At 33.9% G+C, this 19978-nt stretch overlaps 4 protein-coding genes and 1 long non-coding RNA gene across 7 annotated transcripts; 2 read left to right on the top strand and 3 right to left on the bottom strand.

The window, feature by feature from the left end:
• Positions 1-52: 52 nt before the first annotated feature.
• On the top strand, positions 53-10936 carry LOC105146836 (uncharacterized). Of its 2 annotated transcripts, XM_011057386.2 has the most exons (15): positions 53-1655; positions 2652-2764; positions 2856-3054; positions 3137-3392; positions 4023-4161; positions 4289-4455; positions 4539-4922; positions 5004-5187; positions 5294-5360; positions 5435-5651; positions 6631-6768; positions 6843-6892; positions 6981-7083; positions 7175-7408; positions 9147-10936. In XM_011057386.2, exons 3-15 carry the CDS (start codon positions 2860-2862, stop codon positions 9821-9823), a joined length of 2811 nt encoding a protein of 936 aa, XP_011055688.2. In that variant the 5' UTR covers positions 53-1655; positions 2652-2764; positions 2856-2859; the 3' UTR covers positions 9824-10936. The 2 variants fall into 2 exon arrangements, with proteins under 2 accessions (XP_011055688.2, XP_087270627.1); XM_087414501.1 differs by lacking the exons at positions 53-1655; positions 2652-2764 and having other exon boundaries at positions 2801-3054.
• Positions 7415-9635, bottom strand: LOC147910974 (uncharacterized). The gene is made up of 3 exons (XR_015547843.1): positions 9498-9635; positions 8005-9420; positions 7415-7850 (listed from the first exon to the last, which is right to left on the bottom strand). It is a non-coding gene; the product is annotated as an uncharacterized LOC147910974 (long non-coding RNA).
• A 1568-nt stretch (positions 10937-12504) lies between the features above and the next one.
• Positions 12505-16266, bottom strand: LOC105146834 (uncharacterized). The gene is made up of 4 exons (XM_011057384.2): positions 16072-16266; positions 14769-14876; positions 13609-14228; positions 12505-13470 (listed from the first exon to the last, which is right to left on the bottom strand). The coding sequence occupies exons 1-3, from the start codon at positions 16126-16128 to the stop codon at positions 13641-13643; spliced, it is 753 nt and encodes a 250-aa protein (XP_011055686.1). The 5' UTR covers positions 16129-16266; the 3' UTR covers positions 12505-13470; positions 13609-13640.
• A 639-nt stretch (positions 16267-16905) lies between these two features.
• CstF50 (cleavage stimulation factor subunit 1 Cst50) lies at positions 16906-19089 on the bottom strand. Of its 2 annotated transcripts, none has more exons than XM_087414598.1 (4): positions 18874-19089; positions 17775-18749; positions 17567-17660; positions 16906-17450 (listed from the first exon to the last, which is right to left on the bottom strand). In XM_087414598.1, exons 2-4 carry the CDS (start codon positions 18711-18713, stop codon positions 17206-17208), a joined length of 1278 nt encoding a protein of 425 aa, XP_087270724.1. In that variant the 5' UTR covers positions 18714-18749; positions 18874-19089; the 3' UTR covers positions 16906-17205. The 2 variants fall into 2 exon arrangements, with proteins under 2 accessions (XP_087270724.1, XP_011055685.1); XM_011057383.2 differs by having other exon boundaries at positions 17775-18678.
• A 78-nt stretch (positions 19090-19167) lies between these two features.
• On the top strand, positions 19168-19958 carry Rpp20 (ribonuclease P protein subunit p20). The gene is made up of 3 exons (XM_011057382.2): positions 19168-19383; positions 19510-19678; positions 19755-19958. The coding sequence occupies exons 1-3, from the start codon at positions 19216-19218 to the stop codon at positions 19880-19882; spliced, it is 465 nt and encodes a 154-aa protein (XP_011055684.1). The 5' UTR covers positions 19168-19215; the 3' UTR covers positions 19883-19958.
• The last annotated feature ends 20 nt before the right edge of the window (positions 19959-19978 follow it).

The raw sequence follows: 19978 nt of genomic DNA, 5'->3' as shown, positions 1-19978 counted from the left end.
TGAGTGTATAATTGCATTTAGCATTAAAATCTGATTATTTGCTTCTATTTTTATTATGTATAAACTTTATCTTAAAAATTAAAAGCTAGTATTAAATGCAGGATGCGACTATTATTAGAATTATAATAATAATTAGGATATCTTTTATAACAATTCAATCTAATATGTGATGATCTGCAAAAACTAACCATTAAATGAATTACAGTTAACTTAATATTTACAAAGTAATCAATGTCAATTAAATTAACTGTTTACATAATATATTTTGCAAAAGGGTTAAAAAGAATAATCGATTTTATTTCATTGGAGATTCATTTTCAGATCATCTTACAATATATACTGCATTTTTTAAAATTATAACAGAATAAATATATATATATTTATTCGTGGAGGATTAATATATTTATATTAACATATAATACACATGATAATTTTCCTTTATTTTTACTACATACGATGATTCGGATTTGTATGCCGGATTAATTTTTACAACTTTTACAAACATATAAAAATTATTGAGTAATTTTTACATTTATTAAGATAGATACTTAAAAAAGAAGAACGGATAGAGATTAATATTAAGTCTATTTGCGATGCTTAAAATCCCCCAAAATTTTTAAATTTAAAATTACACACACACACACACACACACACACACATATATATATAATATATATATAATATATATTATTTGAACGTTGAAGAGAGAATACGAAGATTGAGTGCAAAAAGTGCAAGCAACCTATAAACAGATCTATTAGGTTAGGTATTCCTCATATTTCAAAGAAAAAAAATACGCTGAACCTGAATGATTCAACGATGTGAACTAATTAATGTAACTAAATGAATATTTGTACATTGGAATATTTGTAAACTACATACAATATTTAATAAACTACGTAGAACTAAATCGCAATCTTTAGAATGAGAGAAGAGTTAATTGAAATTCGGCTCCTATATATTTGCTAAGAAAACGGAAGTGAAAATACGATTTCGAAATTGCGGTTGATGCGTATTTAAGTCGACAAAGTGGCTAGGCTGCTCGCTGAACAATTAAGCATGATTGGTTGAATCCATAAGTAAGAACCAATCATTCATTCGCTCAAGCATGCCTAGCCGCTTTGCTGTCTTGAATTCGCCCAATGTCGGCCAATCGTATCGCAATCTTTTAGCCACATCATTCGGAAGAATCTTTGCCATTTTAATCATTTTTGATCCAAGTTGTCGATTTCCGTTAGATCAGCGGGAATATTGTCTGAATTCGACGTTATCTATCGTTGCGTGGAATGGAATCGTCATACCAATGAAGAGATAAAACGTAAGTATCTTTATCAATTTACGATGATTTCGCTCGGCTCACTTTAATCGCAGTATCTTGAGCATCGCATGCGAATTTTGCTGTAAGTGGAATCTGATTAATGTAAACATCAATCACTTCCGATACGCGCGCGATACGTGCACGTGCGCAACAAGTAGCGAATTGGATTGGTGACAAAATTACGTTGTTGAGGGGGAAGGGAGAGGTAAAGGGGAGAAGGGAATACCAAGGAAGAAGGCAAGGATCAAGTCAAAGTGCGGTACATCACGCATGTTGTGTTTGAAATATCGTTCTGCTTTTGCCGGGAATAGGTGAAAGAGAAGAAATAAGGGAATAGGTAAGAGAAAAGATATAAGGTTAGCACATTTTTCCTCTTTTCCTATGGGTTTTTCACGCGAGAACTTTCTTTCGACTATCGCAAGAAAGTTCAGAGATTTTCACGCCCTCTCCTCCCCCCAGGATCGATGACTTCTCCTTTTTTCTTCGTTACTTTAGATCTTTTCTTTCTTGCATATTTTTCCGTTTGATATTGAATTTCGTAGGACCAAAGGTTGAAGAAAATTGACTGATTTTCTCGTGAAGTGTTTTGTTCGATTATTGGTTCGAATTTATTTATGATCGCGTCTTCCATCATTGTTCTCGTTAAGGCATCGTTTCTTTGTCCCTTTGTCACAGCGCGATAACACGTGAGATTTTTTCGATAAGCTGAGATATCTGTATCTTATGTGTCTCGTAGGAATTCTTTTGAATTCTCTCGAAAAGAATACTCTTTTGTTTCTTTTTCATTGTTTTTATTCGCATTAGTCAGTGTTTTAATACATGAAATTCACCTTTTTATAATTTCGTCGAAATTTAGCACGTGTTTTGCAGTACGATTTTTTTTGCAGTATACGATTTAATCTGTGATCATCCTTTTATTTGTGCACATTTGTTCATGAACTTATCTAATCTTCTCTGTTTTAATTATCTGATGGATTTTTTATGGATCATTTAAAAGATTAACTATTCTTATTTTTATACTAGCATATATATATATATATATATATATATATATATATATATATATATATATATACATATAATATAATTTAATATATAAATATAAAATTGATAGACTATATTAGTTAATGTTCTTAAATACTGTCAATATTATTTTATTAATTAATTAACATTAATAATTAACATTAATAATTAACAATAATTAATTCAAAGTTTATCATTAAAGATATAAGTAGGCGAATTTGGTTAGAATCGTATTCAAGTTATGTATATTTATTAGTGTATTTGTTGTAATTCGTTTTTTTTTTATAGTTTATATCGTTATTCTTTTTAGAAAATAAAAAATAGCTGCTTAAATTGGGATATCCTGTGGATAAAGCATATCAAAGAAAAAGAATATTTTCTATATATTATTATCTATATAATATTGCAAAAGAATAGAAACAGGTAATATGGAGACAATTTTCTAAAAAAATAAGATACTTTGTGGTTGGATGTATATATCTACAGCAATATATTGATTAATAATGTCAATTAGAGAGATGTCAAAACGGACACAGGAGCCAGTGGATCAATGGTTGGCAAAGGAGGGTTATTTCAGGAAACCTACTCCCAGAGACCCAACCTGTTTGTTTAGAGCAATTAGTGAACAAGTGTATCATACGCAGCATTATCATCTACGAGTAAGAAGAGAATGCATAGAATTTATGAAGAAGAAGAGACACTTGTTCATTGATGTAAGTATTTCTACGCGATTATCTAATAGTTTCATATCAAGACATGCTCGGTACGTCGGTTTTCTGTATTTTTTTTTTGTAGTCTGTATCAACGCCATTTGATTATTATCTGAATGAAATGCAATGTTTTACGGAGTGGGGAGGCTCAAGTGAAATTCATGCCATGTCTTTGTTATATAAAAGAGACATAATCATATTCGTTGGAGAGAAGCAGATATGCGAAAACGTTACCAATAACGGCTTTAAAAAAGGCGTTATATTACTTTGTCACACAGAACCGAAACAATATGAGCCTGTTTACCCGATGGCTTTTGTACAATCAGCTGCATATTGCCAATGTACGTAGATATTTCTTAATTCCATTTTTACAATATACAATTACTTAAAGATTAAAGATTACCAAAAAATTCACAAATGAATTTTATTGATGAATCTCTCGGCAACCTTTATTTTTAATAACAAGTAATCATATTATGAAAACAGAGTTTCAGGGCCAAATAGTCCTTTCACCAAGCTCCGATTAACTTAACAGGCCTAGTAACTTTGCAGGATTCCAACTGAAGCTGATATCGAAGAAAAAAATGCAAAGAGAGAAGTTATAAATATAGATTTGTAATACTAACTTGTGCAGCAAGGTTTCTCTCTGATAGCTATTTTTTAATAATCTATTTTTGTGTTCAATGTAATATGTAAAATTACAGTTAATTATAATTAGTGAAATATGTTTAACTCCTCAGTTCACATTTTTTCTCTGACAACAGTTTCAGTTGGAATCCTGCAAAGTTACTAGGCCCGTTAAGTTAATCGGAGCTTAGTAAAAGTGGCCTTTATTGATACATATCACAGATAGATATGTTCCAAAATTGACTGCCAGTACTGAAAATCTATAATGCACGTAAATTGTAGAATTTTCAGTGCGGGCAGCATTCTTTATAAATTTTTTGTAATTTTTTCTTTTTTGTTGATAGCTATTGTTTATGAAGTTGTATATAGGTATATGTATCAAATACCTAATATAAAAACTGTTGCGGATAGAATGCTACATAACCGAGCTCCTGCACTTAGACATGACAGATTTTTCCAGAAGGGAAATCTTGATATTAGAGAGTAAGAGAGAGTTATTTAATCAGATCTCGATGTATATTGCGTTTATAAATTATGATTTAAACATTAAGTTTTTAAATTATATTTAAAAATGTAGATTGTTTTTAAAAAGTGAGATATATTTCTGCAGGCAATTGATTGAAGATTTATACAAAAAAGTAAAAAATGAACATAGTGACACGGATGAAGCGCAATCTGACTGGAAAGGAGCACCTATTCCTTATAAAGTCGCAAAAGCGTTAGCTCCTGATTATTATCGTAATATAGAGTTAGATATATGGCACGAATTGAAACGAGGTGTGATATAGAAATTTTATTTTTATTTTCTTTTTTGAAGGCAAAAGTGAAATATTTAAAACTAAAATTATTTGTATGTACAGAAGTAAAATCTGCAGGCTGGAACAGATATAACAGTAATGAGCTTCAAGTTGGTGGCAAATGTCTGATAGAAATTAGCATAAATGATTTACAACAGTGTGACAGAAATAACAACAAGAATGTACGAGTTAATTTGCCAGAATGTAGTACTAGCGAGACTAACAATAAAATTGAGCAACAAAAATTGAAGCAAGGTCCTCTTTGGCTTCACGGTTATATACAGGAAATGAATACAGAGAAAGAGCCAGTTCTGGTTTTTATTAAAGACTTAGGAGAAAAAAAATTTGTTCCATACGATGCTTTGAAGCCATTACCTTTAGTAAGAAAAAATAGGCCAAAAAATTGGGTACCAATTAATAGAAATCATTCAGTTACTATAGATTCAAGTTAGTTTATTAAATTATTAAATCATTATTGTCATTTATACATATTTATATGTAACAAATCTTTATTTTGTATTTAATTAGATCGCCGATGGAAAAAACCATATAATTCTTTCTCGCGAAAGAGAAAAGATACCATAATCATAACAAATGAAAAGCCAAATAATACAAATAAAAATGTATTAATAAATAACAGTAATGATGATAATGACATTGATGCTACCAATGTTGTTAAAAGTGACTTTGATGAATATCATGGCGAACTTCAGTATGTATCTTAGAATATATTAGCTGCATTCTATCGTATAAAAGATAGTATTGTTTCGTATTTTTTTAATAAACTGGATTCTTTAAAAATGTAATTTTATTTTTAGTAAAATAAATCAAAGCCAAACATTAAAAAATCATTCTGTAGAAGATAATTCTATTTATACGACAAATGTAAGTATATTGTAAAATTTTAACATTGTACTTGAAATTCTTAAAGTATAAAAACGCACATTTTTTGTTTATAGGAAGAGGCTAACAATTTACCTATGACAACTATATTCGACAATTCACAGTCTATAGGGTCAAATAGTGTAACACAAGAAATAACGGAAGAACATAAAAAACCTGTAGTATTTAAGAAGGTGAATAATACTGCAAGGAAGATTGAAAAATCCCTTAATCTTCAAAAATCAAATTCGAAACCAAAAGTATTAAATGAGAATTATTCTTCACCTTACAATGGTAATTATTTCTAAATAAATAACATATTCTGTCATATATATTAACTTAAAACATTATGTCCTCCGAGGATAATTTTACTCGAAATGTATAGTACCTAACAAATGATAATCTTAATCTAATAACAATAATCTGATAATAATAATCTAATTTCCTGATATAAAAAATATGATTATAACAAATTTGACTATTGGGAATTAGCACTGTATTATGTGCGCGATAAATTTAAAATTATTAAATTGTATCTTATATATTTAATTCGTATACATGTTTCGGCTAACTTTTTAGCCATCTTTAGTACATACAGATGAATCCATGTAAGCATAAAAAGTATAAGGTTACAGTATCCATGTTTTTCATTATTTTAATATCCGCAATGTTTCCATGTGAGGTGGTCAATCATTTTCACTCTAAGAAATGGTGATTGACTACCTCACATGGAAACATTACGGATATTAAAATAATGAAAAACATGTGGATACTGAAGCCTTATACATCTTATGCTCATCGCTCACCTAATTATATGGATTCATCTGTATATATACTGAAGATGACTAAAATTTAATTACTAATTTGTATACATGTGGCTAAAAAGTTAGCCGAAACATGTATACAAATTAATAATTAAATATGTAAGATACAATTTAATAATTTATTGCGCACATAGTACAGCGTTAATTCCCAATAGCCAAATTTATTATAATTATATTTTTTATATAGTACCTATATATGTAACGTATACTACAATACATAGAATAAAATCTTCCTCAGAGAGGACGTTTTGGAATGCAGCCCTAATATATTTAATATCAATTTTAGCTGGCGCTAAAACAGCCTGTCAGATTGTATACACAAAAATTTCAGCAAATAAATTTCATACAAATTAAATTAATTTACTGAGATTAAATTAATTAGATATGCAAGTTTCAATTTTTCTTACAAATTTATCAGAATATGTACTGATCTATTTTGTTAATTGCAGATAACTCGCAAACAAATATATATAGCAATCCAAACGTATCTTACGTTCCTCCAGATAACGGCAATGCATATCCTTATTATCCATATATACCAGGAAATTTTTCGATAACTGGAGAACACAATCCTGGTCAAATAGATCGTATGTATTTATTAACATTCTAATATTAATATTATATCATGAAAAAAATGATTTATATCTTACATTTCTTTTAGATCCATTGACATCGAATGTGTTTTACAATTTACATCTGTTGCATTTGGAGGTATGTAGTAGATGGAAAAGTAATTATAATTAATTAATTTATCATCAATTGTTAAATTATATATAATTATATAATTCTTTGTATACAGGACACTTTCCGTACTTTAAATCCAACTTATTACGGACCGATAATGTATGGACCGAATCATCAAAGCATGCAATCTTTGAGTACACCATCAAATGCTATAAACAGTAATTTATCATTAAATATTCCTACAAAATTCATAATAAAAAAATCATTGATGAAACTTGGAATAAAAACTTGTATACAATTTTTAAATAGATGGTCCCTGCATGCAATATATGCGGGAGGAAGTAGATCGCCTTGTTAACGACATGCAAAATAGTTCATTGAATGAGGGATCAAATGCCAGTGCTGAGATTCCCAATGCTTCGCATGTGAACATGAATAATATGCAAAGTACAAATCAGTCGAAGCAAGGATCAAGAAATTTGAGCGGGAAAGACTCCTCACATCCCATTCAACAGAAAGGAAAGCAAACTGGAACTATTAAAGGTAATAACAGTAAAGTTAAATACGTCAATACTATAGAAGAAATTTACAGCATATAAAATAACATTATATTAAAATCAAAGAAATACTCACTTTTGTTCATCTGTTACAACACGAAATAGAGTTCAAAAATAAAAAAAAAGGAGAAACTAAGATATCCAGACATGCAATCTCTGGATGCCCCATCAAATGCTCATATGAACAGTAATTTAATAATAAAAATTCATATAAAAGATTAATAATGAAATTTGAAACAGTCTTATACAATTTTTTAATAGATATTCCGTATATGCAATATATTCAAGAGGAAGTATATCGTCTTATTAATGACATGCAAAATTCATTAACGTACAATGAGGCACCTGTGATAAGATTCCCGACGCTTTGCACATGAACATGAATTGTGTGCAAAAAGCAAAGCAAACTTGAAATCGAAATGTTACATCTAGAGAAAAGAGAGGCAAGAATAAATTTAGAACAAGAGATAGTAAAAAACAATATTAAAATAATTATATTAGTAATTAATAATATAAATTAAATAAGCAAATGAAACAATAAACGCTTAAAATTTTAATAATTAAGATATAATTATAACTTACTAGAAAAGGTCCAAACTCAGCTAGATTCAAACAAAGAATAAGAACAGTAAAAGAGACTTATTATAATAGCATGTATAAATATCAACAGTGTATCTTCAACCTAAAAAAAAACTGTTGATTGTTAATATATTTATTTATATTTTGACATTACCGTTAACCTTTAAGTAAACAAGAGTAAGCAAGTCTAAAGATTTTTCGTGGGCAAGTTGAGATACTTACAATATCCCAAAAAGTTTTTTAATATTTTTTATTAATTTGTTATGTTAATTTATATTAGCTATATTCTTATGAGAGAAAAATGTAAAAATAATGATGATTTCTTTTAAGATTTTTAAGCATCTTGGCAATATTTTATTTTCCTTTTTTCAGAACAAGATTTTTTAAGAAAACTATGCCTGAGATATTATATAGCTATCTATTTAAAGATTAATGTTTGATGATTATTATCCTTTGTGATAGGAGATACATTGCATATTATTATTAGTTGTTTTCGAATCAGTGTTTCTGAGATTGTATTATATGTTATTTATTATTGTATATATGTGATTTTATTTTTATATTTGAATTTGTTTTAATTTATTATTTATTGTGTTAATTTTAATTATCTGCATTTGTTTGTTTCATTATTTTTTTTATTAATTATCAATTTAATTTATGTAATAATCTGCTCAGTCTTCTATTTTTGTCTATTGTTTTGAATTTGTCACTCTCTTGGATCTTTTCTAGACAGATTATTGCGATTTTAACTAAGAACAATTTTTTGTTTTTTATTGGATTATATTTTATGTTTTAAAAGTGAATGAATACATACTATGAGTGAATACATTAAATTGCACTAAAAAATTGCACTTGACATTTTGATGAAATTGATCCTTAAGATTTCCAATCAATAATTTCTATTTTATAATATTTCACAATAATTATTTTATTAAACTAATTGCATACATCCTTTATACTTATGTATATATAAAATCATTGTAAATACAAATGGGATTGAAGGATAAATCAAAAAATATAAATATGAAAACTTAACTAATTATATATTTTCTCATTGTACGCTTGATTGTTCATTTCAGTTTTACAGAACTTCCTGTGAAACTTGTGAAAGAACAATACATTTTTTTATGTCTTTTCTTTTATAGGCAATAAGATACGAAATCGCCAGCAAAATGCTCGCGGATCATCACATATGCAATACTCGGGTCATCAATATGGCGCGACAATGCCGAGTGGTTCTGTGAATCCGTACAATGCGCGAAGGCACGATGTGCATATGCTGCAACCGCAGCAGCATCATTGGGATCCGATGTCGCATCAGATAGCACCTAGCGTGGTAGCCGGTCCGACAAATGGTTATGCACCATCGCAGTATACAACATCGAACCAAATAATTCCTTATCATGAACTTCCACCACACTACACGAACGAAAGCAATTCAGGGAATCCTTCATATTATCTGGGAAATGGTAGCTACATACCCGTATCGTACTTACCACCTCAGCACGTCGACGCAACTGAGAACGGAGCTGTACCTCCGTCGTATCCGCAACATTTCTATTCAACGACCGAGGCTTATCCGCCAGGTCATTCATCAATAAATGGCCAACCAATGATATACTCGCAGCCGGTCATGTATCCACAATCGGTGCAATATCATGCTGTACCATCACCATCGCAACACATGCAAGAGCAATGGAATCCGACTTTGGGACCGCAACCCTCCTATGTTACCCAATGCATTGCTCCAAATCCAGGTCTAGCTCCGATCATAGAACCATCCCCTAATGGTCAATGTACCGTTCCAAAAGGTTCACTTTAGATATATATATATATTCTGAAAATTGATAATTAAGATTGAATCTCTATTACAGTAACTATTAAAAAGTCTTCATATAACATAATAGTATTATATAAAATAATATTAGTTATAACATATCAATTTTTCCCGTGAAAAAGTAAGATTCTGAAGACTGATGGTAATTATAAGATATGAAATACATCGTAATAAAAATTAAAAATAATGAATGGTAATTAAGATTAACTACATAGAAAATTTAGACACAAAACAGCTATATGGAGCAGAATATATTAACTATTTACAATTCTCGTTAAAAATCGACAAGATTGTTTGCTATGACTTACCAAAGTTTCCTACACCATGTATAAAGCTCCATATATTATACAAAGTAAAAAATGTTTAAGATACAGTTTTTATAAGTTGTATTTACAAACTAATTTAATATGCCACGTATACATGAGAAAGATATAATGCAACTAATCTATTGTATCAATGTTTAAAAAATTTAAACTGAGTACTTGAAACTTTTATAGGTATAGTTTAAAAGAAAGAAATATAAGACTAATTTCAATCAGTTTCAACATTATCTTTAATCGATAATGTAATTAATAAGTTTCTTCATTAAAAAGAAAAAAAATTATAGTGCCTTCAATAAACTATTGATAATAACTATTGATAATATAATGAGAACATTTCTATTCTATCTGTTCTTGCAGAAATATTCCATATTTAGCGATGTTTATCGGTATTTTGAATCATTGGAAAATATCATTATTAATTATAATTACTCCGTATTTCTTAAACACCGACAAATATCATAAATGAAACGAATATTATTTTCAATGGAGTGAATTGGATATCTATCTCTATTGAGATTATTATATCATTCTTTTTCACACATACAAATAACAAACTTAATTATTTCATAAAAAGTATCTAGGCTTAACTTAAATATTTAGAATATTTAAGAATCAATACATATATAACATAAGTTAAGATCTTGTAATTCATTAATATTATTAATGTAAGTTTACTGGAGTTCTTCAACATTTATACAATTTTTACTTAATATTAACCTTTATACAATTTTTGCTAAATCTTTTTCGAATAAATAATGCAGAAAAATCAATCAAATCTATTTTATTTATTGTGGTCTCAATTTTTAGATGGGGTAATTGTGTTTGCTTGTATTTTAAATAGGTCAGAACCTAAAAACATTTTTTAAAGGCTTGGGATCCAAATTATTGTCGAATATTACTAAATAAATCATGATTGAATTATACAAAGAATTCACATGTCTTTATGATTATGACTAATGAATAAATCGATGTGACGCGACATATGTAAACGCAAGCACGTTGATGTATTATTTGAATTTTCTAAGAGAATTTCAAGACTATCACATAATCTTCGGTTTGCTATGTGATAAAAGGAAGCTGTAGATTATCGAAGTTTTTTTAAAGCGCAATTGTCACGATAATTAATGCCTACTGGAACAGAAGCGCATATGGTAAAATGTAATGTATGAATATAAAATCTATATACATATATATCACTGATATGCGATATTGTATACATATTAGTGATGTATACAATATAAACAGTGTTACGTACTGTAAACTTTTTAAGTTACACATCATGAAGTATTAAAACAAAAAAGTTGGTATGGACAAACGTGATTCAGTGATTGATCGTCAACGAAACTGGATACTCTTATATATGCATATATATTTATAGAAATTCTAATATCGAACCGTACAATATTCTCCTCCATATAAGATACATGCGAAAAAAATTATCTCTACGGTACATTTTAAAAGCGGTAATAAACTCGCTATTACGGAGCTTGGTTTTGATTTTAATCGCCGGAATTCTACGCTCATATATTGTACAACGTGCTAACGCTAGAGGCACTCTATAAGAACTGAGATTTCACAAGGTAATCAAGAAAAGGTCCAGTGTGATACACGAAGCTTAATGTTAAACTATTTACACGTATATTACACTTGATCTTCACTATTTACAATCGAAAATCTCAGGTGGATATATCATTGATCTGATAAATGAAAAAGTAAAATGGAATGATAAGATCTATGTTCCTTCGTAACATACAGTTTCGATAAATCCTTCGGAAGTGCAACTTACAAGGAAATATTTATACTCTCGTGCTTGTTATACTTGATATATAGGCAAACCTATTTGGCATTAAAGGCCAATAAAATCCTTCGAGTTTCATCGCGTAATACATATTGTTAATTTTCATTGCAAGATCCCCGCATTTCTACGAGAATCCCTTTCTTCATTGCACACATTTACATACTGTATTAAATTCGCGTATTATTGGTGTCTCGGGTGTGTGCGATTTCCTCTAAATATAAGTGCATCAATTGTATAATCTATCTGTACATTCGCTACACAGTTCAAATACACAATAATATTAACATATTTAATATTGGACTAATAAAACCAGGGATGCTCTGAAAGATCTCGCAATAAAAAGTCGTAATGATTTCAAGCGAATGAAACAGTGAGAAATTGCAAATCTATAATTAAGAATCTTTCAATTATTTAAAGAAAAAAAAATATAACACGTGATCAGTTTGAAATGTTAGTCCGTCTGTCGATAAAAGGATTAGAAAATGAATTAAAAATTATTAGTAGACACTTATGCGAGGGAGGAAAACATAGATAATGCTGTAACGCGCGTTTCTCAGAAATTTTATTTTCGTTTAATTCATGAAAAAGAGAAATCATTTCACCATAGTTCTCATATATTCCACTTCATTCAGTCACTATTTATATACGATAAAGGTATTACAGTAATTTGCTATGTACGAATTAATCTTTAGCTACTTCCACATCAGATCTGAATCGTAGGCATTACACTATAGAACCCAGATGTCAGCTCTGATTTGAAAACAACTTCTCTCTATATAAGTCCATATTAAATATATTTTACAATAATATTATCATTGTACATGAACAACGTATGCTCTACACCTCGCGTTGCTTATCGCTAATTAACCAGCGCAATGACAAGATTTTTATATTACTCGACAAAAACAATAAAATTAAGATATAAATATAATATACATGCTACACAAAACACCATAAAAGAACGTTGTTAATTAAAGCTAAACAAAAATTAGTCTGGCTAGATTAGCCTTACAGAGTTTGATACTAGAAGGTAGCACTAGTAATAATGTGGAAGAGAACAACATGAAGATTCAAAAGATATAAAAACTATTTAAAGAGTTGAAAGGTTTCCAAGATTAAACTACATCGACAATTTGAATTAACGCTAGAGTAACGATTAGTTATTCTCTAGATTATAAATCTTTTAAGAATTATATAATATTCCAATCATATGTCAGATTGTAATCTTTTTCTACAAAAACATAGTATATAACATAGTATATAACATAGACAGAGAAAAAAAAGTGAATCTCACTTAACGCTAATTCATATTAGCGTAGATTCTACATTTTTGTTATGTTTTTCTGGAAAGTCACGTTATCATAAGGATAATGATAAAATAAAAACTGTATCCTAACAAAAAAATTTGCGCTGGTTGAAATAACGATCGACAAGAAGGTGTTAATTAGTTAAAATAGACGAGGGGGGACTGGATTTGTGTGACCCCAATATGTGCGCCGCCTTGGTACCTCCTATAGTAAAATAAATCTCATGTTAATATCGCTTAGACTGCTTATTGTATGTTAAACACAATTTCACATAATTTAAGATATAACACTATATTATATTTACGAATTCGTGGTCTCAAAGAAGATTGTGAAGATACTTACATAAAAGTAGTGGTAAAACAGGCGAAGGGAGGTTATTCCTTATTTTCCTCAGTAGTAACAGTGTTGGAGGGATTTTGGGACTCTGATGAGGATAAAGGCGGCGCTTCTGCTGCTGTGTCGGTTGCATCTTGACTCGAATCCGAGCTGTCCTTCATTTCCTCCTGCTTCTTTTCTTCACTGGGAGTGATACTTTTAGCTTCGTCCACCACATTCTCCGACTCCTCCGTTACTTTTTCGTCCTTGGAATTGGCATCCGTCACTTTCTCAACGTCTTTACTGTCTTTACTGTCCGCACCCTCCGCGTTTTTGTCTTCGTTCTGTATCGTCTTACTTTCCTCCTTCTCCTCTTTCTCTTCGTCTACTTCCATCTTTGTAGACTCCTCTTCTGTGTGTTTTTCGCTTTTGTTGTTGGATGTTTCATCGTCTGTGTTGTTCTCATTGTTCTTTTCCTGCCTCTTGGGTCGTCCACGTCCACGACCACCACCACCACCTCGCGTCGATGGTTCTCTCTTTTCCTTCTTGGGTGGCGATGGCACTGGCGTTGTCGAAGTTAGGCCTCTGGCTGAACTGCGAGTGCGTCTCCTGCCTTCAACTTCACCGACTGTAGATTTGTTCATGCCCTGTAAATAGCAAGTGTTTTAAAAACGATCAGGGATATTTATAGTAAAAAAAAAATAAAATTCAAGATACATCAAATGATTTTGCCTCACAGTGTTACAAGTCATGAATCGCAAGATACAATATTCTAATACACTCCATCTTTATTGCGGCTCAAATTGTAATTAATTGGAATTAACATTTGTTGATTCCTATATAACATCAATAGATAGCAATTTGTAATTGGCGCCTACGCAACGATTGGTTCCTCATGCCTCGCCGAGGGCGCTTATTTCCCTCTTTGCTGTCCCCACCCCGGCCAATCAACATCCCCCACTCCTGACGTCGTATAACGCTCACGTAGGCAGCAGGCGAAGTCGACGACAGAGAAGGCTAAAACGGAGGGAAATAACCGAGAGTGAGGGGTGGAGGGGGGAAGAGGCGAGGACCTTGACCAACGGGACCTCGGCGAAGATTTTTGGGACGTATGATAAGCCGATTCAATCGATGTGAAAAGTTTTTCCCTGTTTTTAGATAATCGCGCGAGCAATCGCAAGACGCACCTTTAAGATTGCCTCGCCCTCCTGAGCGGTCCTTTCGAGAGTGGAGAGCCTCTTGGTGCCGCTTCGTTTGTTTTTCGTCGGAGTCGGTTTCTCCTCCGTCGACTGTTCCTGCAAAATCAAGCTTCCTATGTATTCGCTCTCTCTCTCGTATTACGAATACATTCTATCGCAACATGTACAGTCATGCGCTCGCGCGCAGTGCTGCGCATGTGTACTTGTGCATATGTGTATGTATGCATGTATACATGATGTACATATTTCTTCGCGAGAAACGTATATATGTATGTACATACGCGTATCACGCTTACGCAGTCGCGCGCTCGTTGACGTCTTGAGATCGTCCGAGAGAGAAAGAGAAAGAGAGAGAGAGAGAAAATTGCGAGTTGCGAAGAAGACGCGGGGCGACGGGCGCACGGCACCACGCGACATGACATGATAATTACGACGTTCGACGTGATAAGATTATCGAGGACCGTTGAACCATCTTCGAGACTCTAACGTCGTGTTCAAGTTTCCCGCCATTTTGCTGTGCGCCCGCCTGTATCGTCTCCAACGTCTCTACGCCTCGCTCGCGTGCGCGCGCGCGCGTGCGAGCGCAACTCCAGGCCGGTCGTCGACGGCGGTGGCGTCTCACGGACGTGGATGCGGCGTCGCTACCGATGACGGCCATCGCGTTGCCTAAGTTCCTGGCGCGACGCCGCGAGTTGCGACCGATTTCCCGCCTTTTCGCGCGGCGCCGAGATGTATGGCGTACGAGCGAACAGGAGCGAGCGAGCGAGAGCGAAAGAGAAAGAGAGAGAGAGAGAGAGAGAAGAGGGGGACAAAGAGAAGAGATTAGAGCGCGGAGCGAGCGATTCTCCCCCGGTCGCGAGAGTCGGCGCGATAAAAAAAAAACATCCACCATCTTTGCTGACGACGGGAGATAATATGCGTACGTACGCACGGCGCAGCTACGAAAAATTTCTCGCTGGATGGAAGGAAGAAAAGCAAGCAAGCAGGCAGGCAGGATGGGAGGGCAGGAGACCGGTCGGTCTGTCGGAGGCGCGCGGCGCCGTGCCGACGCACCACATGGCGCGGCCGCGTCGTAACGACGCGCCATACAGCGTACGGCGTAAGCGCGTATACGACAGCCTGATCGTCGCCGTCGTCCGAGGGGGCCCCGGGAGTACGCGCGGAAGGACGCGTCCCCGCAACCACGGCATTCGCGGGGGAGGGGAGCACACTGCCGTCTCGCACACGCCGCTCACGGCATGAAAACTCGGCTTGACGAAGGTGTTTCTGACGTACCCGCCGGCCCGCTTACCTTGGACGCATCCTCGATGTTGTTGTCGCTCTTGGTCTCCGTCTTTGCGTCAGACATCTCTTCACGTGTGAATCACTCAAAAACACTGGGAAATCCACGATTCCACGGCGAGAATTCGCGCTGCGCCCGGTCGCACTGTTTATACGATAAGGAAAGATGGCGGTTAGCGTGGGTCACGTGATACCTCGTCAAACCTCAGAGCGGGAGTTCGGCGCGCCGTCCCGCGCCGCCGCGATCAACTACGCGCGTAGCGACGCACACGCGACCCCGATCAGCCAGATGCCGAGATTCTCGCCCTCGCCGACGGTATTCCTTGCTGCATGCCCCCCCTTTTTTTTTATTATTATTAAAAGGGCGAAGCTCGTTTACGTCAGCAGTAATGCGATTCTACGTAACTTGCGATATCGTGCACAATAAAGTAAAATTAAATATTGAATATGATTCATCTTTTTATTAAAAAATTTTAAATTCGTAGAATCGCACTCATTTGCTGTCACGTTGTAATACGAGCAACATTCGTTTAGAATAATTAAAAGTACAGCGTAGAATACCGTCGCAGAATTTAAAACCGGAATGATTTGGATAAAGACCGCGCCAGCAATTTTGAAAATAATTTTTACGGGCGTATATTAAATTGTAATTAACATCGCGCACGCGTACTTACTTTACTTACCTGCTCAAAATCCTTCTATGTATTGTAATATGATATATATATATATATATGTGTGTGTGTGTGTGTGTGTGTATGTGTGTCGTTCTGTCATAGTTTTCTCTCTTTCGATTTATAGAATTATAAGAGGAAATCAATATAGGAGTTTTTAATTATTTATATGCTGCTTTGAATTAAAGATGTAATTTTTACGCATTGTGAAACATGTAAATGTTGAAATTAATCTAAGAATTGTATATTATAGTTTGACACAAATAAAATAAATTTTTTTACTTAGAATCTAAATAAAATAGAAAGTTGCATAAATACGTAATACCTATTTTTTGTTTTTTTTTTCTCGTAATCGTATTGATATATCCGATCTTAAATGTCTTTATCTCTGTCTACTCTATTCTGTAAAACAGATTATCAGAAAAAGTTCCATAGTTAGCAAGCTTTTAACTGTTGATTTTAACAGTAAGTCATTAATGCGTTGGCATTCTTCGAAACCAGAATCTCGCCCTAAAATCGTCACTGCATGTCAAAAATGCAGGCGCGGTTGGTGAATGTATGATCATCCTCACAGGACCGTTATGACCCAATGACAGCAACTGTTTTCGTGATGCGTTACGAGAATTCCATGCACACAACGAGGTAGTGGCTTCGTCAGGGAACAACACATAGTCTTCAGTATGATTAAAGATCGCCTGTGCCTTGTGTTCCTGTCTACCTGTGGAAAACAGTTTAGTCAGTCGTATATTCGTGATTGTATTATCATAACATTAACAAGACATACTGCACCGAATGTATTCCAAGTACATCAAAATGCATTTATAATCTTTTTACCTGTAGTTCCGGCACCTGTATACGCTATTAGACATCTGCTAGTAGATAATTCCCATAATTTTATCAAGGAATCCTTTCCTGAGGACAATATATACTGGAACCCAAAATTATATGATTACTCAAAATTAAATGGGGAAATAAAACACTAAGCTTCCATCGGCAATTTACACGTATAAATCTTGTGCAACGTTACCGCCAGAATTACTACCTTGCCATTCCTTGTGAATGTCACTGAGCATACTTCATAACCATCGTGCGCTTTTGCGAAAGTATTTACACATCGATTTGACACTCCATCCCACAGTTTGATGCTTCCGTCTTTTCCTGCCGATACATAAGTCTTTGCATCTGGAGAATACTTGATGCTAGTTATTCCAGCTGTATGCTGATGATTCGGTATGCTACACACAAAACATTGTGCAGTATTTACATCGTATAATCTAACTATCGGATGATTGGTCCCAACTATAAGAAAATCTCCGGTTGGATGAAAAGATAGACATCGAATTTGATCTGCATCTGTAATGGTCCTGAAAGCCTTTTTAACGCTGGCTTTACTAAAATCAAACAACTTCACAGAGAAGTCACGACTGCCAGACACAAGTATAGGCTCCCTAGGATGAAACTCCAAACATGTTACTTCTTCCAAGTGATCGTATAAAGTTCTTATAACTGGATGACCTCCAGTTTGATCTCCAGGTGCAATCTCTTCTGGTGCAGACTTGGCTAGCATTCTGTCTACATCTAAAATCTTGATCGAGGCATCTACAGAACCAGTAGCTATTAGCTGACCATCTGCTGAAAAAGCTCCAGCCCTGCAGTTTCCTTTGTGGGATGTGACGTATGCTGTTTCATATTGTGCTGGTTCTGGAGCTTGAGTCTGAGCTTCTGTCTCAAATTCTAGGTCTAATCCAGGACCTAAAGTGTTGTCAAAACTTGATGTAAACGAGGATAAGTTAGTGCTATTATCCTTCTTGGAACGATCTGGTTCATGAGCAGAACCAATCAACATCAAATGAAGCAGTCGATCTGAAGGTGGACATGGTGGATCTGTCTGTATCATATTGGATAGCTGGACAGCTAGAGTCTGATGACCATCGTAGAACAGCTGACTGAAATATTCAACATAACTTACTTGATAATCCATTGCACATGTTCCACTTTTGTTATCTTGCTGATGAAGCTACAATTGTAAATTATACTTGCCATTGGGCGTTTATAAAAAAATCGCGCTTTATATAGAGAATATTAATGATGAAGGAGCGAAATTCAAAGGAAAGCGTACAAAAGAGACGATTATAAACAACCTGATCATTAATCTGTAGAGCAGCTCCCTGCTCTTTATGATGTTCTTCGGATCTGCCTCAGGTTCCTTCATTGCACTCTGACCCGCCGTGTTCCCTGAAGGTGACTGAATGTTGGCGAGTTTAACTAGAACCGTCTAAAAAAAATACTTTAAACCGCCTATTAATCGATGACCCCGGCCTTTTTTGCAGGTTATGTCGCGTTGTTGTCACTCCATTGCATTTACGCTCATGCTTCTGCATCGCTTACATTTGATTGGTGATTCAGGTAGTCGCGACCAATCAGCGGTGCGCGCCGTTGTCAGTGCGAGTTCCACGTGACACGGATTTGCGAGAAACTCCACAATGGCCGAGATTGATAGCAATTCAGGATTAAATAAGACCATCTCTGAACAAAAGGGTGCATGCCGCAAAAAGTTGTCGTTGAACGAGCACGCTCTACGAAAGCGGCAGGCCTTTAAGTTCGCTACAAGTGATAGAGATATCTATGTGAACAACAAGACACCTTTCAAGGTACCTCATGTAAAAGTCATCATAACCTTCCAATCGTTGCAACTTCGCTGTAGATTCAAAACAAATGCGCATTTGTTTCGAAACTCTGTCGTCGCATTTTCTCAGATATTTGTAAATATTTTAAAGGGACAATTATACAAATGTGAGAAACTGCTCGATAAAGGTGCTTCTGAATTGGTTATCCATGGGCTTGGTGCTGCTGTGTGCAAAGCAGCCAGCTTGGCTTTACGATTGAAGGAAATTCATCATGACACTTTAGATCTTGATGTTAAAACCTCTACCATCACTTTAGTAGGTATGTATACTTTTCTATACACATAATCAACATAATCAACTAAAACGAAAGTCTAAGAATGTCTTATTAATTACAGATGATCTAGAAGCATTAAACGACAATGTGGACGATGAGATAAACAATAGGCAAAACTCTTCTATACACATACGTGTCATTAGGAGAGTGCCAGTGGCTGTGCTGAGATCTAAATTAGGAACTAATTGATATTGAGACTTTGTAAAACGATATGTTTAAGTAATGAGTGTGTAGATAGAGTGAATAATAGAATATGTATAATAGAGTGAATGGAATTATTAACTA

Source organism: Acromyrmex echinatior, chromosome 1 (assembly GCF_024713525.1).
Source record: "Acromyrmex echinatior isolate Ae372 chromosome 1, ASM2471352v2, whole genome shotgun sequence".
Lineage (NCBI taxonomy): Eukaryota > Metazoa > Arthropoda > Insecta > Hymenoptera > Formicidae > Acromyrmex > Acromyrmex echinatior.
Note: the sequence above shows the minus strand (reverse complement) of the source record. Positions and strands in the feature narration are given on the sequence as shown.